Source organism: Drosophila mojavensis, unplaced genomic scaffold (assembly GCF_018153725.1).
Source record: "Drosophila mojavensis isolate 15081-1352.22 unplaced genomic scaffold, ASM1815372v1 contig_19, whole genome shotgun sequence".
NCBI lineage: Eukaryota > Metazoa > Arthropoda > Insecta > Diptera > Drosophilidae > Drosophila > Drosophila mojavensis.
In genome coordinates, this window is record NW_025318726.1 from 1973707 (window position 1) to 1999255 (window position 25549).

The following is a 25549-nucleotide window of genomic DNA, read 5'->3' on the forward strand; positions in this document are numbered from 1 at the left end:
AAAACAATTAAAAACGAAATGAATTTCAAGCAAGCGAACGCCACACACACGCACGCACACAGAAACACAGGCGCGCACACACACACGCTCACACTACTTACAAGTGTCTATGAATTTGAAGCGCTTGCTGAGCGAGCGAGCGTGCGGGAGAGAGATCCAAAGAGCGGGAGAACAAATAGTTGTTAGAGTGTGTGTGTATGTGTGTGTGAGCGAGCGAACGAGCGAGAGAGTATTGCTGCTGCTGCCGCGCTGCTGCTGTTGTTGGTTTATCTTTTATATACATATGTACGTACTTTATCTGCAAACATTGAGCGCCTCGACTCGACTCGCCTCTGTTTGCAAGTGTTTGCTCAGCCGCTCTCTCACCAAAATCCAAGTATTTGTGAGCATTTCTGCCTGCGTGTGCGAGTGTGGCTCTGTGTGTGTGTGTGAATGTGTACGTATGTATTTACTTTCTTATCAGTAAATAGTTTTTACTGTGGTGACTGTCTTCACTGACTGTTTTGTTGACGCTGATAAGCGCACGCCGAGCGAGTGCAGCAATATCGCATACACATACATATATTTAGCAATATTTTGTTAGCCAATAATTTCGGTCTGTCGAAGCGTTTTATTTATTTTTTTTTTTTCAAGTATTATTATTAATATGAAATTTGCCACAAGTTGATTTAGTTGTCACTCAACACAAATACCCATCGAGCGGATGCCCATTTGTTAGAAAATTGTTTTGTTTGTCCATTTGGACTCATTTATCGCCTTTTCCCTACGGCTGAACAAATCTGCTGACAGCGGCTGTTGATGCTGATGCTGTCGTATCTATTTCTAACCGACTCTATCTTTTATCTACAAACTGACAAACATCATGTGAGATAAATCGTGCCGTCTTTCGCCTTTCATCGACAGCCGAGACAAGTATCAATTGAGGACTTACAAGCCAAACAGGGGCTAATAGGGTCTTAGCTGTCCCGCAAACATATTGCCTGTGTTTGTATTGGCTAAGACCTGTGTGTATTTACATACATATTTATTATGTGGATATTGATTGATTATAACTGTAACAGCTGAGCTGTAAATTGAGAAATGTGATAAATATAAATATAAATATAAATATAAATATAAATATAAATATAAATATAAATATAAATATAAATATAAATATAAATATAAATATAAATATAAATATAAATATAAATATAAATATAAATATAAATATAAATATAAATATAAATATAAATATAAATATAAATATAAATATAAATATAAATATAAATATAAATATAAATATAAATATAAATATAAATATAAATATAAATATAAATATAAATATAAATATAAATATAAATATAAATATAAATATAAATATAAATATAAATATAAATATAAATATAAATATAAATATAAATATAAATATAAATATAAATATAAAAATATAAATATAAATATAAATATAAATATAAATATAAATATAAATATAAATATAAATATAAATATAAATATAAATATAAATATAAATATAAATATAAATATAAATATAAATATAAATATAAATATAAATATAAATATAAATATAAATATAAATATAAATATAAATATAAATATAAATATAAATATAAATATAAATATAAATATAAATATAAATATAAATATAAATATAAATATAAATATAAATATAAATATAAATATAAATATAAATATAAATATAAATATAAATATAAATATAAATATAAATATAAATATAAATATAAATATAAATATAAATATAAATATAAATATAAATATAAATATAAATATAAATATAAATATAAATATAAATATAAATATAAATATAAATATAAATATAAATATAAATATAAATATAAATATAAATATAAATATAAATATAAATATAAATATAAATATAAATATATAAATATAATAATATAAATATAAATATAAATATAAATATAAATATAAATATAAATATAAATATAAATATAAATATAAATATAAATATAAATATAAATATAAATATAAATATAAATATAAATATAAATATAAATATAAATATAAATATTAATATAAATATAAATATAAATATAAATATAAATATAAATATAAATATAAATATAAATATAAATATAAATATAAATATAAATATAAATATAAATATAAATATAAATATAAATAAATCAGGAATATATTTAAATAGTTAATAGTTAAATTGCCAGGACATGAAAATATTCGGGATGCACGCTCTTTCTGCCTCATGGCAAGTCCTTTGCGGGTCAACAATAAATCGGAGCCACAATTCGGGGGAGTACGACAAACAGTTGCCCCAAATTCGTAATTGCAGTCCGACACAAAGTAATGTAATAGATGCCAAAAGAGACGAAGGAAGAGGGAGAGCAAGAATGAAAAAAAGAACCACCCAACTAATGGTAACAACAGCCCCAGCGTACGAAATTGGGACAACAAAATGTGAACGAACACACACATACATACACATACACACACGCACATGCACACACATAGTTGAATTAACAATGGAAACGAGTCGAGGCAAAACAAACTTTTGCTGCTGCTGCTGCTGCTGTTGGGGCAGTTGATAGCTGGCTGCAGGCTAAAGAGGCAGAGAAAGAGGAAGAGAAAGAGGAAGAGGGAGGGGATGGTAGCGAGAGCGGAAGTTGGCATCGGACATGAACGAAACATAACAAAAGCGCAAACGTCACGAGGCTCAACCCGGATCACTTGTGCTGTGGCCCGTAGGACATTTGGATGTTTGACATTTTTAGAGGCGTGTTTGGTGTGTGTCGCTGGCAAGGACACCGCTGCCAGCAAAAGGTAAACACCTCACTCGCACATTATGAATGGGCCAGCGAGTATGATGCGAAAGGAATGCCACCTGCTACACAAGGAGCACACGGAGGGCGGGACGGGGCGATGGGGGGCGACCTCGTTGACTTTGTGGCGGCACGCGTTGATGGACTCTGCGAGACATCAAACACAGCGAACGAGCGAGTGTGTGTGTGTGTGTGTGTGTGTGTTTGGGTTTTGTGAATTGGTATGCAACTCTTATGTTTGCCCCTCCCCCCTCACCCCGTCGAACAGCTATGTAACTCAAATATGTAAGCAGTTCTTTTGGTGTGTTTGTTGTTGCTGTTTTGTTGCTGCCTCGCATGTTGCATGAAAAATGAAAGCGAAAATCAATAAAGGAGGCACGCGATTTCAAATTACCAACACCCACTGACCCCCACAGCTGAAAGAGTCGCAATTGCGTATGGATGGATTGAAGGGTTCTCGGTGCGTCTGTGTGTGTGTGTGAACCTTTTACTTGCTTGTGTTTGAGCTTGTGCTTATAAATATTTACAGAGGCAGCAGCAGCAGCAACAGCAGCAGCATCAGCGCGTTGTCGCCTATTCAAGCAAGATAAGTGGCCCCAGCTCCAAGCTCTGCTTTGTATGCAGATGTCGAGTAGGCGCCTCGCGGCACTTTCCTACATTATCCTCAGCCCTCAGCCCCCTGCCCAGTGCCCTTTGCTCCTTCCGCACATAATTTATGTTCATTGTGCGCCCGCCAGAGACTGAGACTGCGGCATGCATATAAGCTCTGCCCCGTTCCATATACATACATCTACTATATTTTATATATGCTGACTTTTTTTTTCCTTTTTTTTTTGTGGTTTGCTCAAAGGCAACGAGTGGAGTCGAGTGGAGTGGAGTGGAGTGGAGTAAGCGGATTGGCTGCCATGGAATTTGGGCTTAGATTTCGTTGACTCGGCTCAGAGGTCTTTTGTTTTACATGTTGCTTGTTATAAATATTATATGCTTTGCCACCTCCCACCTCCTCTCCGCCCATTGGGTTTGCGAGTTGACGATGCGCGTCTATCATCGGGGGCATCATACATCAGCTGTTGCAGCTGTTGGCCAACAATCTAATCTAATCTAATTAGAATTTAATATTGATGATCAATAAATGAGTTTACATGTAAATTAGGTTTTACACAACACGCGCTAAATAGTAGACGAAACAAACTTTACAAACATTTCTTCGTATCTCAAGTAAATAGGTGAAGGTTGCCCTACGTAATAATTTATAAATAAATAAAAAAAAATAAAAAAACAAACAACTAGCCAAGCATATTGGCCAATGCTATGCGGCAACAGAAAAAAGAAAGAAAAGCAAAAGAAAAACGAACAACAAAAAGAACCAACTACAACTAAATTAATAAAAGACATTCAAGGTACGAGAAATATGCAAAGGCAAAGAGCAAACTGCTGTGGCTAGCAGAATTCCAACAAGAGAGCCGACACACGAGGCGCGCGACGAAGAGAGCGCTAAAATAAAGAGAGGGAGAGTGAGAGAGCCACCTGCATTGCATTCCCGATTGGAATGAGCGGAATGAGCAGACGAACGGGCAACCGAGCGTGCGAGTGAGCTAGCGAGCGAGCTTTGGAGTTGGGCTCTGCCACCATCGCCTGCACGTCATGGAAACTAAATCAAAAGCGCACAATTAGGCCAAACGACTGACTCGGCGTCAATGCAACCAGGCAGGCAGGCAGGCGGACAATCGACATGCAGTCAGCTATGTCTGTGTATGCGCGTGTGTGTGTGTGCATATGCATTCGTGTGTGTGTGTGTTCTATGCAAATTACTGTGGCAAGTTGCGGGCGAACAGAACACAGCACAAACTATGTCGCTGGGTCGCTTGTCGAAACTTGTCTGTGTCTGTATGATGTTATTGTTGTTGTCGTTCGTGTTGCTGTTGCTGTTGCTGCTGTGTGTGCTGCTGTTGTTGTCGTGGGCAGGTGCCCATTCAGGCAGCAACAGTTCTATATAAAAAGGTGCGTCTATAAATTATCCATAAGCAAGACAGCAAAGCCAAATGGCAGTCAAATGGCAAAATCAACAAGAACCACTAATTGAGGAGAGTGCGGCGTGTGTGGCAAGTAAACAAATGTCAGCTCGTTCTATTCATTCTAATCCTTACTGTGTGTGAGAGTCTACGACTGTCAAAATAAGGAACCTATTGAAGGAGTCGAAATTGACCCCATGTCTACGCATTCCTCATCAGGATAAATAGTCGAATCATTAAGTACTTATTTTTCTATCTATCTATAAATTCAGTTGATATCATCAATTCCCACTAAAAGGATCGATAATTTAGGGCTCAGGGCAGTTACGCAGCTCAACTTGAACTTTCTTGTCTTACATGGCAAACTCTAATCAAATACTACGCTTATATAGAGCTTAAAAGACTAGTGTGAAATCACAATTGATAAAGTATAATAGACCAAACCTCTAGTTTTGAATTGATTGTATAATAGATCAAATTTCTTGCTTCAAATGAATTTCACAATGCCAATGTCGAAATACCTGGGCTTAAAACTGTATAATAGAATTAACAGTAAGTAACAAATTTTCAATTAATACACTATATACTCGGTCTGTGCTTCAAACCTGGTTATCTTTAGCTAAACTGTTTACAAAATCACAGCCAATCATTATTGGTCCACTTTTGGCAGCTAGTCCACATAAAATCAGAGTCATTTGTAGCACAGTGTAATTGGTTTCTACCAATGTTTACTAATAGATAGGCACACATACATGTGTAGAAACGAAACCGTAAAAGATACACCAAGTATCTATTCTCGGACACACTGTGTTCGTTCGTTGCTGCCCCATTAGCCCCTTTGGCGCTCTGCGGGCGCATTAGGCACGCCACACAATTAGGCACAGGTGGACAGGTGAATATGAGTGTGAGTCTGAGTGCAGAGCTCGAAATGAAACAACAACTAAATTGTGGGAAATGAAATATATAAAGAATAGCTGAAACAGCGCAATGTAACGTACAACTTGATGCCTCTCTGCCCAGATTCCTTTGCACCTGTCAGCCCACGGCTGACACCTGGCCACACGCCCCCACCCAGTGACTGACAGAAGAATTTTTGGCATAGCTCTCGCCTTTGGCACACCAGAAGAAACTATTTACCACATATTCTGCATTGCGATCATTATTTCGCATACCAAACCTGACTTTACATAACTGTATATATAATTCTCTTTTTTGCCATTTTTTTTGGTTGCGTCATTTCGATTATGTTGACAATGAAAAAAAAAAAAAAAAAAAAAAAATACAGAATTAATTTCACAATTAAAAATGCAATTCATTGCCAATATACTCTCGGATGACGCATTGAACTTGAATAGCAATCAAATCCGATAATCCCCGCTGTTTGCGTTGCTTAATTGTCTAATAATAGCGACTAATATATTATATGTGCTCATGTTTTCGTATATATAAATATATATGTATAATTCAAAATCATATAAGCTACAATTAAATTCCCATGCTAAAAGCTCGTGATTTGACAGACAGATCGACACAAATTTCAAATAAATAATGTATGTGTTGTACATATAGCTGTGTTCATATGACCTGATGAAAAGGAAACTATTTCCGTTGATAGGTAGGCAGGGATGAGCACTTTTTGTTTAGCATAAAATTAAAATAAGAGAAGAGAATCTTAATCATAACTCATTTGCTTTTGACAATTTTAGAGAGATGCATTGAAAATTGACTGTTCATAGAAATAGTAGTACTAGCTGTAAGATAATCTATGTAGACAATATGCATATTCCTTGTCAATATAGGGAAATGTGCATAGTTGATACTGTGTAATATATATTTTCAATAATTTCCCATTATAGAAATAAAAGTGTTTGATATAGGATACTGAAAATGTGTATTATATGGATTTGATTTCCTTTTAGGAACTTCTAAAAATTTTTAAATTTACTTAATCTAAAATCTATATATTTGCATAAAGAAATATTTTACAACATTCTGAAATGAAATATATAAAAAATTTAAAAATATGAATAGAAAATCCTTACTATTCCCTTCATTTCTAAGTTTCCGAACGCTTCTTATACTATCTATTTAAAAGATTAGAACTCTATTCAGGTCCGAAGAGACGACAGAAGTAGCAAAATAATTTTAGCAATGTAAGGAATGCCTTTTCACAGCTCATATCTGACTTTCGAAACGAATTCTCTGCAAAAACAAATTCTTGCTGCATAAGAGCTACATTTTCCTTCTCATTTATGTATTTTCACCTTTAGTGCAAATGAAAACTTTTTAGGTGTACTAATTTCCAGAGACAAAGCTGAGACTCGGTCAGAGTAATTCTCCCGCATCAGCCGAAGCAGAGCTCTGCACACACACACACACATGTACACATACTCCATTTCGGATAATCAACGGAGAGTCGGAATCGCCAGTTGGCTGACGCTGTTGCAATTATGCCAAATAGGTTAACAGCCGTTTCGTGCCTTTTGCACGAATTTATTGTGTGTGTTGTTTACATAAGCCTTTTTCTCATTTTTCTCATTTCACTGCTCTCCACTTGGTGATTTTTTTTTTGCGGAGGGTTTGCCCCACTGTGCTAACTGTGCTTGCCTTTTCTGGGTTTGCTCGTTGCGGCGACAGTTTACCCCACATTCCGCTAGGAGGCGCTCCACGGGCTGAGGTGCGAGGCGGGTGGATAGTTTAGCAGCAGCGACTGGGCAATGTAAATGAAACGAAACGAAACGGCAAACAGCGGGCAATTTAATGTCTATTTGCATTTGACAACAACAACCAGCAGAAGCAGCGGCAGCTCAAAATATAGAATCAAGAGTCGGCAGCTTGACAAATAAACGAGTAAATTAACGAGTGAGATATGCCGAGCTCAGGCAGGGGCGTCACCGACGGGGGCGGGGGAATCCAGCAGCTCGTCCAAGCCGTGACTGACTTTGATTAGCTGAGATCGTTTCATACATACAAACAATATGCATATGTCTGTATGTATGCAAGTCTCTGTAGAGTAGCAAAGATCACACTAGACAACAAGTATCGGATCGAGACAGAGTTTCAATTTAAAGCTAGTCAAACAAAATGAATTGAATATTGATATTTGAGCTTATGCTAACATATACTTAGTATGTTTTACATATGAGATATGTTCACATTTAATATATTCACCTTTCTGCAAGGAGTCGTGCATACAGCTGCAATTAATTGAGTGCGGGGCAATATTTATGTACTAGTATATATAGATATATATATAAATCTATTTATATATATATATGTATATGTTGTTTGTTTATTTTGTATATACTTTATATATAGTATTTGGTTGATTAGAATTAGAAGTTGTTAATATGTGTACACACTTTCGGATAAATTTATTATATTATTATGTTTGTATTGTTTAACTTTCGATTTCTTATATGTTACGTACGGCACTCCAATGTTGCTTGTTGTTGTTGTTGTTGTTGTTGTTATTTGTTATTATTGTTGTTGCTTTCTCGAATTTGTTGTTATTTTGCTTTTATTATTATTCCATGCAATTATGATTAATTTGTTGCTGTTGTTGTTGTTGCTGCTGCTGATGTTTGAGTTGACTCGTTTGCTTAAATTACAAATTATGTAAACATAAGATATACGCACATACACACGCACACCTATCAACTAATACATGTATGCACACACACACAGTGCCAAAATGTCAATGAAAATTTGAATTTATCGCAATTTCTTAGACAAAATCACTTGAAACGCTCTGTTATCGATCTTATCGAATAGAATCGAGGACGAGTGCAACCAATACTGCATTACCACTGCATGTACATATGTATATGTTTGTATGTATATGTGTGTTTATGTGTGTGTTTGTGTTTATATTTATATTATGTCAAAAGCTCAAATATAACTACTATAATTTATTTTAAATATATACATATGTATGTATTTATTATACATATATATGTATACAATTATTTTATATTTATAAACACATACACATGTAAAGGAATTTGTATTTTTTTTTTTCACAGTTATTTTTTGGCTCTGGCTTTGGCTTTGCGCTGCTTTGCTTTGCGTATGCGTCACGCGTCGCCTCTGCGTGCTCGTCTTCGCCTCACGTTTGGTTCTAACACAAAAATCGGTCGACAGACGATGCCGTTGCCGTTGCTGTTGCTGTTGCCATTCGCGAATTACGGACCTGCGCAATGGAATGGCCTCTCTTTGGACGCAGCATGCAGAAAAACTGTAACAGCCTGAAGGCCCTTGTTTCCCGAACACCTTAATTTGAAGTTGACTTGAATTTCGTTTCTTAGAACTGTTTAAATACAAGAGGATTTGAATAACGGAACAAGTATCGATGCATCGGCATATTTAGTACTCGCAGCTCGATCGATTGGCTTGCGATATGTATGCACGATAACATCCTATTAGTCGATAACACACTTTTGATTTAAACAACCTGCCCAGAAAGCTGCTTATAAAAATGCATTTTAAGTAGATTAAAATATAAAATAATGTTATTATCTTAATGCTGCAAAATAAATAAATATTTTTTAATAGAAGCTTTACGCTTACAGATTACAGATTGCACGCTAGCAATGCATTAGGCAATGTAATAATATTATTTATTTTAGCCATTGTTGCAAGAACTTATCAGCCCAGTTGCACGCAAGGCCCAAGCTCTTGCCTGTGGGACAGCAACGAACATTCTGAACTTACACAAATATGCGTATGCCACGTACACGTGCCTCTGTCTGAGCACATTTTTATTTATTATTCTATTAGTGTGTGTGTGTGTGTGTGTGTGTGTGCGCGCGCGCGTCTTCTGCTGCTGCGTATCTGTTTGAATTCGCGCGCATTTCGATGTCCACAAGTCGAATTCTTATAAGCGTAGTCAGGCGAATATTTTGCATTGAATTCAAATTGCGTTGTGCTTGGCTTGTTTTATAATTTATTTCAATTATATTTTGCGCCATATACGCTAAAGTCGCCTCTCGAGGGCTAGCACTCATCTCTAATGCTCACGCTCACACACTCTCGCTCTCGCGCCTATCGGTTGGCCTCTCGCGCTGCTACCCCGTTTCGCTCTCTTTGTATGTTGGTGTCGCTCTCTGTCTCTCTGTCTCTCTCTCTCACACACACACTCACTCTGTCTCTCCCGTTGGTTATCTTCTCGTTGGCGCTTATTAGGGCACTAGGTTTTCATGCAAGCCTCGGAAAATTGCTGCCCACTAACACACACATACACATAGGCACACAAACACAAATATTCAGTAGACAGTTTTGGGGCAACTTTTGCATTTCCTGTTCACCCAAAAAAGCTTTCAATAATAATGCTACATTTTTTTCATACGCCACGTTTGCGTCAAGTAAATTGAACTTCTATTGAATGCCAAAGACAAATTGTTTATGACATAATTCAATAAACACACACACATAAATAATATATTTTATTTATATGTACATATGTATAGACACAAATGTACATATGTATGTGTGTGTTTATAGAAGAATGCTCACGCGCCATATGTTTCAAGCGTTTGCTAGAAGCGCTTTTAAATATGAAAATCTTGTGTGCTCATAGATGACAATGTATGCATGTGTGTGTGCGTACGTGTGTCTAACAATAACGTGAAAAACTCGTTAGCAAACGAACGAAAAACATTTAAATATAATACACACATACCCATATATATATATATATATATATAAATATATATATACATATATGTGTGTGTGGCTGTATGTATGTAGGCACATTATGTATACGCGCAGTGTGCGCTGCGTTTTATCAGCTTGCAGCTAAAGAGGGAGAGCAAAGAATAGAGAGAGATGGGAACAATAGAGAGTGAGAGCGACCGACTGGTAGAAAAAGCTTTGCCATAGCTCGCACACAAAAACACACACACGCACACATGGAAAGACGGTGAGTGAGTGTGTGCTTCTGCTGCTTTGACACAGTTTTATATGACGTCGTTGATTTTAATTTTTCGTTAGCTCGCTCATTTTTTCAGTGCTTATTTCATTCTTCTTCGGATTTGCCAGATTCTGAATATTTTTATGTGTTGCTTTGCATGACATTTGACCATTGGAATGAGCTGAGCTGAGCTGAACTGAGCTGAGCGAACCTGCTAAGGCATGTTGTTGTTTCCAATATTTAACACATGTTATTATTGTTGTTGCTGTTACGGCTGGTGAGCCAGCTGCTTCCAATAGGCAATCAGCATTTTCTTATTGGAAAACGTGCTGTTGTTTTTGCTGCACCAACGATAGGATTTGAAGTGTTAATTAAATTCTGTCGCATGGCAGACACCTTCAAATGTAGCACATTAACATTTTAGTAAACACACACACATACACGTGAACGCAGAGACCCGTTTATTCACGTAAGCTTTGCTACGTCTTGTGAGTGTGAGTTTAGGTGTGAGTATTTATGTAACCAGAAAGCCAGGCAAAGGCAGAGCCAAAAGCAAAGCAAGCAAGCGAGCGAGCACAGCGCTCATGTCAAGGCACACATAGATACTTTTTGGCATTGAAACAAAACGTAGTTCACAAAAAGCACACACGAACACACTCTCGCACATACACATACTCAAACTTGCATGCACACAGTCTAGTAGGGACACACAGATACGCGCGTACACACACATCGACAGAACTTAGAAGACGACGTCAAGAACGTAGAAGAAACTAACATGCGACGCATAAACACACTTGCACGTTTCAACACACACACACACGCACACGCAAAGCTTAGAGAGATACACATGGCAACTTTGAAGATGCATATACATACATACATACATTTGTATGTACATATATACAATGTACGCAACTATTTAATTAAATATTGTTCGAACGAACTTTGAAGTCCAACAACAACAACGACAGAGTATCCAATGCGATTTTGATAGAACAATTTATAACACTTTTTGTTAATGATCGTTTGATTAAATACTCAATGTTGAGCACTTTATATACATATACATATGTCTGAATGTATATTATTGCTGCCGCGTGCGGGCCACTTTGATAAAAGTACACACATACGATACATATGCATATGTATGTCAAATTGTATATACATAGTAGAGCAGCACTATTTGTGCTTAATTCGTTGTAATATTGTTACATATGTAGCATATAAACATTAACTCACTGATGACGACGCTCTGACTCTGACTGAACTCAACTGAACTGAACTGGACACTGAATGTGTTTGTCGTATCTGAAAACTGCCTTGGCGATTGCTCGAGTTGCGCTCCTCTCTCTCGCTTTTTGCGCGCTCTCTCTCTCTCCATCTCTCTCTTCTTGTTGTTTCTGCTTCTCTCTGAGGTGCCGAGATTTCTGTACAGAAAGAACTTTAAATTCCGATGGTAAGCAGTCAGTGGTTGGCGCACACACACATGGACAGTCCACCACACACACGCACACACACTCACACAGATACAGATAGGTTCATCGTGTCGTGAGAGCACAATTTTGCTTTCGTTGCCTATATTAAATATGTAAGAGCAGCAAACAAAAAACTGTCCAGTGGGCTCTCATTCGCTCTCTTTGCTCTCTCGCATTGACACATTCAAAACAACCACTTAACGCACAATATGAGAATTCCATTTAAACTTCCATAGTGAATATTCCAGGCAACCCATAAATGTATTCCCGGCTAAAGCGGGAGATATTCACGCTCCATGCTCATCAAAAACAATACGAACGAACCACACAATACTTTTTATCACAACAATCCCAATGTGACGACGTCCCACGATAGCGGCATGCAGTGGTTAGCGCTCGTAAGTGACCAACCATTCGAATTTGAGATAATAAGATGTTGAAATTCGTGTCTACTTACTTCATCTTGATTTACCAATCATCGAATTATATTTATTTATTTATTTTTTTAAAATTAATATCTTTTCTTACTTTTAGTTGATTAAATTGTTTCACGGTTACTCTGAGATTACAGATGATGATCTACATATGTATGTATGTATGTATATCAATATCAGCAAGAGCTGATAATTTCTGTTTGTATTTCGTCTGGATTTGAAGTTGTAGTTGCGATCTTATCACATCTAATATTATAGCTCTAGACAAAGAACATAATCCAGTATAGTTAATTGTTTAAAATCGGCAGATTCGAGAAATATCACACAAAACAAATTAAAATAATTATTATACACCACAATCGAAAATCAAATCCGATTACAATTCGACAATTAAAGCAAACGTACGTAACTGCAATTCACATACACGTATCGTTAGTCAGATTCAAAATGAGGCTTAATAAATTAGAATTGCATGCATTACACTAGTCAAGATTCAATTAATATTATTGCTTGAGATTGCGAGTTGATTCAGTTCAGCTGCTGTCAGGGTCATCGCTGTAGCTGATCACGTAGGCGCCAGTCTCCATAGGACACAGTGGGGGCGCCGCCTGCGACTCGAACTGCTCCAGATTCTGCAGGAACGTCAGGGACGTGCGCTGGCAGCGCTGTCGCTGTCGCTGCGTTCCACTCTGCAGCACATTGCAAATATTAAACTGAAAGATCAGAATGAGCATTGCTTATATATTATTCTGTCAAAAGCTCTTGCAACTGTCCGAACTCACTGTGTCTACGGGCGCCTCCTCCTCGTTGCACTGCAGCAACTGCGTGCGATGCAGCACGCAGCCGACGCGCTGCCGCTTGGCTGTGCTCTTTGTGAGTCGACGCATTACAACCACATCGAGATCCTCGTTGGCCGGCACGTGCTCATGGCCGAACTGTGCCTGCACTCCCGTCCACTCGTTCTCCGCATAGATTAGCTTATCGAGCGGATCCAGCAGCTCCTGTGATGCCTTGTGCGCCGCCTTCGTCAAGTAGGCAGCGGGATGCGCTGTCGGCGGACGCACACAATTGTTGATCTTCTCGAGCACTAGGCGATATATATGTAGCACCGGCTTGTTGTCCAGCACGCCCTGATCTAGGCCCCGTTGATCGTCGCTGGCCAGCCGACGATCCTGCATGATCTCCAGCTCGCCCGACGCCAAGGAGGCGCCGCCCAACGGCTGTCCAGTTAGCAGGGTCAGCCGCATATTCGCATCCTCGATGAACATGGCCGACGGCACTGGATAGTAATTGGCCTGCAGCGGCAGCTTATCGAATCGTTGTCGCTTGATCACCTGCAGTCCGTTCAGATCCGTGTAGAAGGTGCTGCCGCTGTCGATGTGCGTCTGCATGCGCATCACCACCTCGATGTTGTCGACGAGGCCAATGTCCACCAGGTTGCGTATTTCGGGTGCGTCGCCACGCAGGATGGTCTGGTGGATGACGTGCGGCAAGCCGACGCTAACAGACGACTCCAGCTTGCCCTCGCTCACCAGCACAACAGGCGTGTTGCCCACAATGGGCGTGGCAGGTCCATTGGGCAGAAATAGATACGCGCCGGACTTGTCGCCGTGCGGCCGAGTGCCGTACTTTAGGAACTTGAGGTGCACGGGCACCGGCGCACTGCCTGGCGCTAGTTGCATGGACTTTAGCATGCCGAACTCCGAGAAGGCCAGCGTGGGTCCAGTGCCCACACGCAAGGAGAACTCGCGATGCTCTCCGAACTTTGCATCCTCCGGGTATTGGCCCAAGTTGACCGAGAGTGGATTATTGTTTAGCAGCAGATGCGTGGCGTAGGAGGTGTGACTGCAATTCGAAATACATATATGAATAATATATCATATATAGATCACATATTTCGCTACTTACGCGGGCTTTGAACTTGAGATTGTTAATATATATGTGGTTAGACCCATGGGCGGGACGCGTGCCTTGAAGATTATGCGATATTTGGTGGTAGATCCCTGCGGATTGAAAGTCTTGCCGATCGTGTCGTGATGCCAGCTCCAGACGGGCGAGATCTGCGCCTCCACTGCATGGCCAGCCAAGTCACTGACGCCGACAAACGGACTGGAGACATAGAAGTCGACTAGTTGCTCCCGCCAATGCGGAACGGTGTTGTGCAGGACCACATGCTTGGTGGGCAGCTCCTCGCCCAGTATGATCGTTGTGCGGCTCTCCTCGACGCCTACGCCGGGCCAGCGCGAATCGTCCAATGTGAAGTAATAGAAGTTAAAGTCCGCGCTGTAGATGGAAGGCTTGGTGAGCAGTCGATAGACCGCCTGCTGCATGACGAACTGGCACGCCCACAGCGCCTCGACCATGCGCTTCTCGTAGTCCTGCATCACGTGCGTCTTGGCGGTGCCTGTGATGCCGTCGTGATGCTGGAACAGCGACATCTCTCGGCGCGCCATCTCCAGCTTCCGGTCGAAGCCCGCTGCCGAGTCCCAGTTGTGCCAGGCGTGCAGCATCTCCGCCGCTCGCACATAGTGCATGAGCACGCGATCCATGCGCTTGTGATACGGACGCGAGGTGTAGTAGCCGCTCCAATAGTTGTCCGCCCGATCCGCATAGGTGAAGAAGTCGCCGCTGAGCGATGGAAAGCTCTGCTTCGTTTTGTGCACTTCGTTGAAGTATTCATTTAGCGTTCCAAACTGGGCCTGCACATTGAAGCGCGGATTGCCGTTGATGTGCTCGAAGAGCTTTTCGTAGTTGACACGCTGCACATCCCACTCCACGTTCTGCTTGTAGCGAAAGTCGTCGCCCAGAGGAATCAGCAGGACATTGGTGCGGTACAGCTCGGCCTTCTTCTTCCACTGATCCACCAGCATGTCGGAGCGTGCGGCCACGTTGCTCTCGTCAATCGGACGTGGCGGCACTCGCCAGGGACAGCTCAGTCCGAAGCTGCCCATGCGCTTGAAGTCGAACTGACAGCACACCTTCGGATCCGGGCCACAAGTGTGTGGAATGTCATAGGAGTAAAAGGGCATCATGTGCGTAAAGATTGCATTCTTATCGCGCGTCTCCCACGTCTGACGCCAGTAGAACTCCAGCTGTCGCCGCTGAGCCAGCTCCTTCTTAACCGAGTAGTGGGTTCGCTGGATTAGCATATTCTTCAGGCCGCTTCTTTGCAGTATGTACGGCAGACTCGGACTGTGTCCGAACGGATCGATTGCCCAGCCAGCAGTTGGCGTCACGTTCAGATGCTCCTTAAGCCAGCTCTGACCCTCGGTCAACTGCAGCAGAACATTGCGCCAATGTGAATTAGCCTCATCAGGCATTACCCAGCCGCCGGTGACAAACTCCAGCTGTCCGTTCTTCACAATCCTGCAGTAATATTAGTTGGTCATTATTTGATAAGGTAATATGTATACTTCTGCATACATACATTCTCATTTGCTTTTTCTTCTGCTCGCCCAGGTCCTCGAAAAATCGTGAAAAATAAGAAATCTCAGCCCAAATGAATTTCATGTCTGGATTTTCAGTCAGGTGACGCAATGCATTTGATAAGATGTGCTTCGTATCTGCAGGTAACAAGAAGTCCAGTTATATTAGATAGTTAAAAGCAATTTGAAATTTGTCTTCAAGATACATTAACAATACTGATAAAATTCCCATTAGTTCCCATGTATTATTTAGTTACATATATATTGGTGAAAAATAATAAACCCAAAAATATTTCATTTCAGAATTATATACTTAGACATTGTAAATTATATTTATATATATTCTATATTATTCTCAATTTTAACATGAATGTTACACGCAGGCATCTACTGACGTGGATTTAGACCTTGAACTAGCCAAACCAACTATTTATTTATTTAATTAACATAATAATAATGTATATATGTAAATATACAAAATCGTTTTCCTTGTTAATTATATATATATATATATATATATATATAAAATAATATATTTATGTAGGCAAATACCACATTCATTTGTAATTTTGAAGTATAACTATTGAAAATAGCTCTACATATTTACCAAATCAGAATATGTTTCATATTCAACAAAGGTAATTAAACTACTATTAAATAACAATAATCTGACACCTGAGGTACAAAGGTAAAAAACGGATTTTAAACGCTTAAATTATTGAAAATTCCAATTCATATCTTATATAAATCGGCTCTGTCTAATCAATTCGCATAGAGGGCATTCTCACCTGCATTATAGTATTCCTCGAATGTCTTTATCCAGCCGGGATCATTGTGGGAGTGCGGCACAACGTATACTTTAAGCAGATGATGTTGATTGTATTTGATGGGATCGTATTTAATGTTCCAGCCCTGTTTCCAGACACCGCCATCGATGTCCGCGAAGGACATTTGGTCATATAGGTCCAGCATCTGCACATCCACTTGCGGCACCTGCTTAACGATGTCAGCACACACGGCATCGGCATCGGTGTCTCCATTGATTATTGAATCGACGGCCAGAACATCCTCCATTGCATTCGTCTCAACTGGTGCTTTGGCTGGAAGGTGGCGTACATTTTGTACGTCATTGGTTTTCTGCGCTAATCTTTTTTCCAGCTGATGGAGCTTGTTCTCGAGTGCAATATAGGGTGGCTAGAAATCGCACGAAAAGATAAATAGCACACACACACGCACACACACAGGTAAACTTTACCTTTTTGGCATTGGCAGCCGGCGCCGCATAATTAAGGATTACATAGAGACTGAGGAAGATAAGGAGGCAGCCACAGCAAATGAGCAGCGCGAAACGACGGCGAATGCGCACCATGTCTGCTTTAAATGAACATCGATGTTCACAGTGTTTCAAAAGTAGCCTAGCTGCTGCTATTTAACTTTTGAAGGCTTGCGTGTTTTTTCGCATAAACAAATGCCAGGCAAGCCGATTACCTGATACTATCGATAACCAATTTGGTAGGGCTGCCAACCTGTTTCGGGGTGCGCGCAATAACAGCCCTGTCTTAAATATCCCGATTTTCCCGCAATTCGTATCGGTTGTCAATTAAATAAATAAATTGTATTTATATGCAAATTAAATATACAGCGTCGGCATCACTGAAGCACAATGGAAAATTATAAGCTCAGCACCGTACGGAGCTTGAAGACAAGGCACATTAATTAAAGTGTTGCACGGTTTGCTGTTTGTAGTTTATACACGTAAATCGATTTCTACAGCATCCTTGTGCAGGACGTGCACACTAATACAGAGACAGCAGATAAAGAGAGTATCCAAACAAACAAACTGACGATAGTAGTTATAACGGTGCATTGTGCCAGCCTATCGAGATTTGCAATAAGCCTTAACCTTAAATGCTTATTGAATCCTATCCTCAAACAGCTTTCGAATTTGTTGTCCATTGCGCCATGAAGCGTCAGAACGTTAGAACCCTGTCGCTGGTGGTCTGCACATTTACCTATTTGCTCATCGGCGCGGCAGTCTTTGACTCGCTCGAATCACAAACTGAAGCGAGGCGTTGGGAATTTTTGCAAGGTACATATATATGCGATTAATATATATCCCCGGCAAGATCCAAATGCACACTAACTACAACTCGCACTCGCTCTCACCTTAAAAAAAAAAAAAAAAAAAATTCTGAAAAAAAAAAAAAGAAATCCAAACCATTTTCATAACATTCGACACCAGCACAGATCAAAATATAATATTCGATATTTTCTAATTGTTATAATAAATCTTTTCATTTCGTCTTTGATCTGTGCTATTCAATAATAATTTATGATAATTTTTAAATTTGTTGATTGGCTATGAATTTGATTGTTGATATTGGAATTGGGATACAATTTTAATTTCATGCTGTAGCCATAAAGAATAATTTCGTTGAGAAATACAATGTGAGTGCCGAAGACTACCGGATGATCGAAATAGTAATAATAGAGAACAAACCACACAAAGCGGGACCTCAGTGGAAATTCGCTGGCGCATTTTATTTTGCCACTGTGGTGCTGGCAATGATTGGTAAATATTAAACAAAATTAATTAAAGCTATTCGATTTGATTTGACTCGAAGAATTGTACTATAGGAATTATTAATCTGTATTAAATTTAAGAAATGCAAATAATAATGTTAATATTAATAATATAAGTACAAATTTATGTTTGCGGAAAATTCCAAGCGAAAGTTCACTTCCTATTTGCTTTACTCTTTCTCTATCTCTCTCCCTCTCTCTCTCTCTCGCTCTCTCTTCTCTTACACAAAAACTGGCAAATGACAGCCTTAAGACATAAGCGATCCAGCAAGATGGCCGCTCGCCTTTTGTGCTTCTATTAGTGTTGCCAAGTTAGCCTATTTAAAGCTGGATCTAGCCAATGAGAAAAAGCAGTCTAGTCTATTGATAATAAATACACTGAAAATGATATGGAATGGAACAGCCAAAAAATGAGGCAGACTATGCAGAAGTCCTAGTCCTTAAGAGAACATAATATCTGTCGGTATTTCTATCTCCCTGTCCATATTCCAGTCCGTCTCTCTAGCTGTCTCTCCGTTTGCTTAATAAAAACACGGGACGAAGAAGAACTTCAGAACATCATTTAGGTTCTCAATATGTATGCAGCAATATTCAGTATCGTTTGATACTTAGGTGAAAAATGGGAACACTTTCTGCGAGAGCACTCAAGCTTCGTTTTACATTTAAGAAGCAGCAGAGGGAGCTCCCGTTGGTCACTTAGAGCTCGACTCCGCCGAACCCTACCTGGCGCAGGGCTCAACATTTGAGTGTTTGAGTGATAGTCGTCCTATATAAAGGGCAGCAGCTTAGAGAAAAGACAAACAAATATTAGAATAGAATATATTATAGATATTAATAATATACATATATTATATATATATATATATTTTATTTATATACTTTATACCATGTATGTAGGTATTTATAAGCATACATATTTTGTATTTGATATGTAATAATAATAACCCAACTTGAATATTGGTAACGGTAATGAGTATATTTATAAATGGTCTGTATGCCTGGAAAGAAGCAAATGTTAGTTTTATAATGTTTTTCTTTTTCAGGATATGGACACTCCACGCCGACCACTGTGGCCGGCAAATTATTTACAATGTTCTATGCGATGGTATGATCCAACCGGAATACTTATTCACCAAATGTTCTCAAACAAAATCAGATATTTTAACTAACATATTTATGAATATATTTCAGGTTGGCATTCCACTCGGGCTGGTCATGTTCCAGTCCATTGGTGAGCGTCTGAATAAGTTTGCATCCGTAATAATTAGGAGGGCGAAGCGAGCCAGTGGAGCGCGGTGCACGGATGCGACCGAAATGAATCTCATGCTGGCCACTGGGATGCTGTCCTCCATCATAATAACAACAGGCGCCGCAGTGTTCTCTCGCTATGAGGGTTGGAGCTACTTTGACAGCTTCTACTATTGCTTCGTCACGCTGACGACAATCGGATTTGGAGACTACGTGGCTCTACAAAACGACCAGGCCCTGACGAACAAGCCTGGATATGTTGCCCTCAGCTTGGTGTTCATACTGTTTGGACTGGCAGTGGTCGCTGCTAGTATCAATCTGCTCGTATTGCGATTCATGACCATGTCAGTATGACGCTCTAATTATTCCCAAAAATGTAGAATGTAATTTTCATTTTTTTTTCCTTCTCGCGCAGGCAAGCCGAGGACGCCAAGCGGGACGAGCAAGATGCACAGAATCTGGCTGCTGGCAATCAGCCGCTGACCTACGACGACGAGTCGACGTACAATATGCAAGGCAAGCTCTTGGAGAACAACTACACGACGGAGAACGACGAGACGGTGTCGCTGTGCTCTTGCACGTGTATGGGTGGAACCCGCTGCCTGAATCACGAGCCATTTGTCGACCCGGACTTCCAGCCAATGGATATTATTGAAAGCACGCTCTGCCTTAAGCGTGCTTCCGTCTAATAGACAATAGAAGTGAACATGAATGCCAAATTCTTGTGGCAATATCACGTAGTCTAGCCACCTTAAGGGATGCCAATTTGTAAAAGTCTTTTAGAGACGCCCGTAGAGAACTCAACCACCATAGAAGTGAATTCCACAACTAGATAATCGTATTACTAAACTAAATCATATTCAAGTCAACTTGCTCAAATATATGTGACGAAAAAACTCGAACCTAAGCAAACCAGTCTCTCCAATTCGAATTCTGTACGATCCCAGTAGTTCCATAGGGTACATTAGCATTTGGAATTTGTAGTAGTCTCATTCCAACATCGACTCGACTACGATACACGTATAGAGAAAAAGTAAGAAAATTATACGTTAAAATCAGTAAAATCCGGTTTCTGTCTTCCGAAAAAAAATAAAATCGGAATTGCTATCCAGAAAATTCGGATACGTTTTCCAACAAAATTTGAATTTCATAATTTCTCGTACTCGTAAACGTAATCATGCGCGAGATTGTGCACATCCAGGCTGGCCAATGCGGCAACCAGATCGGAGGCAAGTTCTGGGAGGTCATCTCGGACGAGCATTGCATTGATGCTACGGGGACTTATTACGGCGACAGTGACTTGCAGCTGGAGCGCATCAATGTCTACTACAATGAGGCTACTGGTGCCAAGTATGTGCCTCGGGCCATACTTGTCGACCTGGAGCCGGGCACCATGGACTCTGTGCGCTCGGGCGCCTTCGGCCAGATCTTCCGGCCCGATAACTTTGTTTTCGGCCAGTCTGGCGCAGGCAACAACTGGGCCAAGGGTCACTACACCGAGGGTGCAGAGCTGGTTGACTCGGTGCTTGACGTGGTTCGCAAGGAGTCTGAGGGATGCGATTGTCTACAGGTGAGTGCAAATGCAAATGGGCAGGTCAGGTGAATCTCCCGGAATGGGGTAACTAATTGCGTTAACAGGGCTTTCAGCTAACTCACTCCTTGGGTGGGGGCACCGGCTCGGGCATGGGCACCCTACTCATTTCGAAGATACGTGAAGAGTATCCCGATCGTATCATGAATACCTTCTCCGTTGTACCGTCACCCAAGGTGTCGGACACCGTGGTGGAGCCCTACAATGCCACACTGAGCGTCCATCAGCTGGTAGAGAACACGGATGAGACATACTGCATCGATAATGAGGCATTGTATGACATCTGTTTCCGCACACTGAAGCTGACCACGCCCACTTACGGTGATTTGAACCACTTGGTGTCGGCCACTATGTCGGGAGTAACCACTTGCTTGCGCTTCCCCGGCCAGCTGAACGCTGATCTGCGCAAGCTAGCCGTCAACATGGTGCCCTTCCCACGTCTCCACTTCTTCATGCCCGGATTCGCGCCACTGACTTCGCGTGGATCGCAGCAGTACCGCGCCCTGACCGTGCCCGAGCTGACCCAGCAGATGTTCGACGCCAAGAACATGATGGCCGCTTGCGATCCACGCCATGGACGCTACCTGACCGTTGCGGCCATCTTCCGCGGCCGCATGTCCATGAAGGAGGTGGACGAGCAGATGCTCAACATACAGAACAAGAACAGCAGCTTCTTCGTCGAGTGGATACCGAACAACTGCAAGACAGCCGTGTGCGATATTCCACCCAGGGGCCTGAAGATGTCGGCCACATTCATTGGCAACTCGACGGCCATTCAGGAGCTGTTCAAGCGCGTCTCCGAGCAGTTTACGGCCATGTTCCGCCGCAAGGCCTTCTTGCACTGGTACACCGGCGAGGGAATGGATGAAATGGAGTTTACAGAGGCCGAGAGCAACATGAACGATTTGGTATCTGAGTATCAGCAGTACCAGGAGGCCACCGCCGACGAGGAGGGCGAATTCGATGAAGATGAGGAGGGCGGCGGCGATGAATAGTTAGAAACCAGAGATTAAAAAAGAAAAAAACCACACACACACACACGTTTAACATTAAATACGAAGCTACAACCACATACGCGCAACCCTTAACAGAAGAAGAAACAAGCGACCGACTACAACATACATACATACTCTTCCCACTTGTGTTAGATATTTGTTAATTAGTTCAATGTTTTGTTTCCTAAACGATGGTGCGACAACCGTAGCAGACAATAAAAGCCGAGTTAAAAAAGTATTATTTGTTTTGACATATTTGAATTACTTTTCGTCCTCGGGCCTGTCAACTTTGACAAAGCAGCAGCTCAGCGAGGAGCTGTCAGAGTCTATGACGCCTGTAGTCTGTCATGTCACTTCTAGTGCTGGATACGCCGCTTACTTCACGCAGCGGCTTCGTGCGTGGTCGCAAGAGAATCAAGCCGCATCCCGTGTCGGAGCTGCAGAGCCAAACGTATTGTGAACGATCCAGCTCGGACGAGGAGAATGGCGACAAGAGTAGCTCCATGGATGCGGAGGCCTCCATGCTGGACGACAGCTGTGTGCAAAACTGGAGCAACGAGCAGAAGACCTACAGGCGATACCCGTTACGCAGAAAGACTTTTCGTTAATTGTGTTTATTTAAATGATTAGAATATTTGTGACAGGAACAGCAGCGAAAAAGCTTAAATGTAAATTAAATTAACTAAAGAACTTGAGATAATATATATCTTATTGACTTATACAGCAATACACATTTGAAAATACAATAGAATGTAGATTTCGAGCCCTCTATACATCGTCGAAAAGTCCCCGCGGTGGCGGCCCGACTATGCGACGTTCGTTCTCCTCATCGTCCTGCTCATTGGCGCCACGGAATCCCACTTGCATTTGAGTGCTGACCCCGAAGCGTTCATTGATTTCCTCGGACAGTGAGCGTGGCACGCCCAGGGCCGACGAGGAGGCCACAGCGGCGTAGTCGTAGCCGACGTCTCCATCTCGCAGCAGTCCATCAGCCGGCGTGCGACTGCTGCCAAATGCAGCAGCAACGCCGCCACTGCCTGGGCCACCTCCAGTCGCTCCGCCCCTGTATTTGCCGATGTAGTCATGGCTGGGCAGCGCATCGGGTCGGGAAAAGTCGCGCCGCCTGGCGATTGCCTCCTCAGCCCGCTGCCGACGTCGCTTCTCGCGCGCTATCAAATCCTTGCCCTCCTGCACCAGTTCTGTTGCAATCGTCTCATGCTGCAGGAACTGCTGAAAGCCCATTGCATTCAGAGCCCGACTGCCCAGGCTAAACCAGGTGGCCAGGCAAAAGGCCAGCATGCACATGGGAAAGTAAATGTTGAAGCCATTGGAGATGATGCCAATGACGTCCATGTGGCCCATTATCTGCGTGTAATATGTTTCCATAATGCGCTGCAAAGGTGCAAAAGCAAATACTAAATATCGTGGAGGCGTTGGCTATTTAATTGACTCACCTTCTGTATTATGTGCGAGTCCATGTGAATGAGTCCCAAGAAGTTGAGGCACATGGGCGGGGTCAATCGGCAGAGCAGCATTCCACTGAATATCAAGCTGTGCTCGTTCGTCTGGTGATGTGGTGCCAGGTAGTACAAGTTGAGGAATCGTATGCGCAGAATGGTGGAATAGGTGCAGTAGAAGAAGTAGCACAGCACAATCATAGAGAACAGCTCAATGGTGAAGAAGTCGTTGTTCGAGTTGGCTACGTTGATGACGTTCGCGAATATCGAGAGCACGGGCCGGCGACAGAAGAAGGTCAGCTCGCTCCACACGACCATGGCAGACATGGTGGCCGTCACCACGCACAGGGCCTTGAGGAACGGCGCCTTCAGTAGGCACTCCCAGTACCATTGTATTGTGGCGCTATAGCAGACTCGTTCCAGCTGCGATCGCTGGCGCGGGAATTCCGTTTTGAAGCGACGTTCAGCCGAGTGCACGTTGCGGGCGACGTCCTCCAGATGGAGCACCGTGTTCACCTGCACGCTCCACAACGCCTCAGTTCGTTGCAGTGTCTGCAGGGACTTGATCACCTGCTTGTGTATGCGCACGAGTGCCTTCTCCGAGGGCACAATGGTGGAGGTAGTGCCGCCCATGCTGCTGCCACCGCTGCGGGCGAAATTTCGAGAGGCTCTTTCTTGCAGCTCGATTGGCACTTTTCGCATTATTGTCTCGACGCACGGTCGTAGCTCATGGTTGTTGGGCACAGCGCGACTGATGCACTGCAGCGACTCCAGCACATCGTCGACATGCTCCTCCGCCTCAGCCTTATCTGTGCTGAGCTTCGCGGCCTTAAAGTATGCGTATTGCAGCGTAAATCCCGGCTTGGCATTGTTCCACAGCGAACGGGGCACCTCAACCAGGGCATAGCCGAGCAGCAGGACGAGCAAAAAGAGACCCCAAGTATTGGATGCGGATGAGGCAATCGCTTTCAGCTTCTGCCAGTCCAGAGATACGCCCTTGACAGCAATGTAAATGAGCAGCACGCCACATATGAACAAATAGGAGCCGTAGTAGATGGCATTCTCGATCAATGCCGACTTGAGTTTGCCCTTAATGGTGAAGTCGCCCGCCTTGAGATATGATTGCATCAGTGGCATGATAAGCCACGTGAGAAACTGCGAGCTCCAATAGATGATGCGCCATAAATTGGGAAACACTGAGGCTGGCACCATGCCCCAGGGTTCCTGGCATTCGACTGGGTGTATATTGTTGCTTGCGGGAGTGGTTGTTATATTGCTGCCGTTGTCCTTGTTTCCCAGTTCGGATTCTGGGATCGGCTTATGTTTTTCCTCGCACTGCCGATACAGGGTCTGAAAAAACCGATAAATCATATTAGATATACATATGTATATTTTGTTTCCCATTTGAGACCGTTTACCGATGTCACATCCAGCGGTATGGTAAACACGATCAGAAAGGAGAAACACCAGGCCGTCAGCACGGACAGTGTGACAAGGATGTGTTGACGTGGAATGTTGCCATATCGATAGAGCATTAAGCTGGCCAGGAAGAGTGATCCAATCACGCCAAAGGTCAGCAAGTAGGCCATCTTAAAG

General features: G+C 41.8%; 6 protein-coding genes across 11 annotated transcripts in view; 3 read left to right on the forward strand and 3 right to left on the reverse strand.

Annotated features, from left to right (window-relative positions):
• The window catches only part of LOC6572400 (RNA-binding protein Nova-1), a 33734-nt gene extending 21593 nt beyond the window's left edge, over window positions 1-12141 (reverse strand). The window contains exons 1-2 of one of the 6 annotated variants that reach the window (XM_044007686.1): window positions 11985-12012; window positions 8003-8028 (exon numbers count right to left, since the gene is read on the reverse strand). In XM_044007686.1, coding sequence (XP_043863621.1) covers window positions 8003-8024 — 22 coding nt within the window. In that variant the 5' untranslated portion in view covers window positions 8025-8028; window positions 11985-12012. Of the gene's footprint in view, window positions 1-8002; window positions 8322-11984 lie in introns of those variants that run through there. The other 5 variants (XM_044007685.1, XM_015166364.3, XM_015166366.3 and 2 more) reach the window with 5 other exon arrangements.
• A 521-nt stretch (window positions 12142-12662) lies between these two features.
• LOC6572399 (alpha-mannosidase 2) lies at window positions 12663-17556 on the reverse strand. The gene is made up of 6 exons (XM_001998472.4): window positions 17335-17556; window positions 16868-17273; window positions 16082-16217; window positions 14563-16020; window positions 13437-14499; window positions 12663-13367 (listed from the first exon to the last, which is right to left on the reverse strand). The coding sequence occupies exons 1-6, from the start codon at window positions 17446-17448 to the stop codon at window positions 13188-13190; spliced, it is 3357 nt and encodes a 1118-aa protein (XP_001998508.1). The 5' UTR covers window positions 17449-17556; the 3' UTR covers window positions 12663-13187.
• An 85-nt stretch (window positions 17557-17641) lies between these two features.
• On the forward strand, window positions 17642-20817 carry LOC6572398 (two pore potassium channel protein sup-9). The gene is made up of 5 exons (XM_001998471.4): window positions 17642-18168; window positions 18496-18651; window positions 19706-19767; window positions 19854-20254; window positions 20326-20817. Exons 1-5 carry the CDS (start codon window positions 17988-17990, stop codon window positions 20597-20599), a joined length of 1074 nt encoding a protein of 357 aa, XP_001998507.2. The 5' UTR covers window positions 17642-17987; the 3' UTR covers window positions 20600-20817.
• Window positions 20818-20882: 65 nt separating this feature from the next.
• Window positions 20883-22734, forward strand: LOC6572397 (tubulin beta-2 chain). Its single transcript, XM_001998470.4, has 2 exons — window positions 20883-21480; window positions 21549-22734. The coding sequence occupies exons 1-2, from the start codon at window positions 21088-21090 to the stop codon at window positions 22494-22496; spliced, it is 1341 nt and encodes a 446-aa protein (XP_001998506.1). The 5' UTR covers window positions 20883-21087; the 3' UTR covers window positions 22497-22734.
• A 96-nt stretch (window positions 22735-22830) lies between these two features.
• On the forward strand, window positions 22831-23191 carry LOC116803844. Its single transcript, XM_032728650.2, has one exon. It carries the CDS (start codon window positions 22844-22846, stop codon window positions 23102-23104), a length of 261 nt encoding a protein of 86 aa, XP_032584541.1. The 5' UTR covers window positions 22831-22843; the 3' UTR covers window positions 23105-23191.
• LOC6572395 (LMBR1 domain-containing protein 2 homolog) lies at window positions 23095-25542 on the reverse strand. The gene is made up of 3 exons (XM_001998468.4): window positions 25372-25542; window positions 23951-25303; window positions 23095-23888 (listed from the first exon to the last, which is right to left on the reverse strand). Exons 1-3 carry the CDS (start codon window positions 25540-25542, stop codon window positions 23265-23267), a joined length of 2148 nt encoding a protein of 715 aa, XP_001998504.1. The 3' UTR covers window positions 23095-23264.
• Between the last annotated feature and the right edge of the window lie 7 nt (window positions 25543-25549).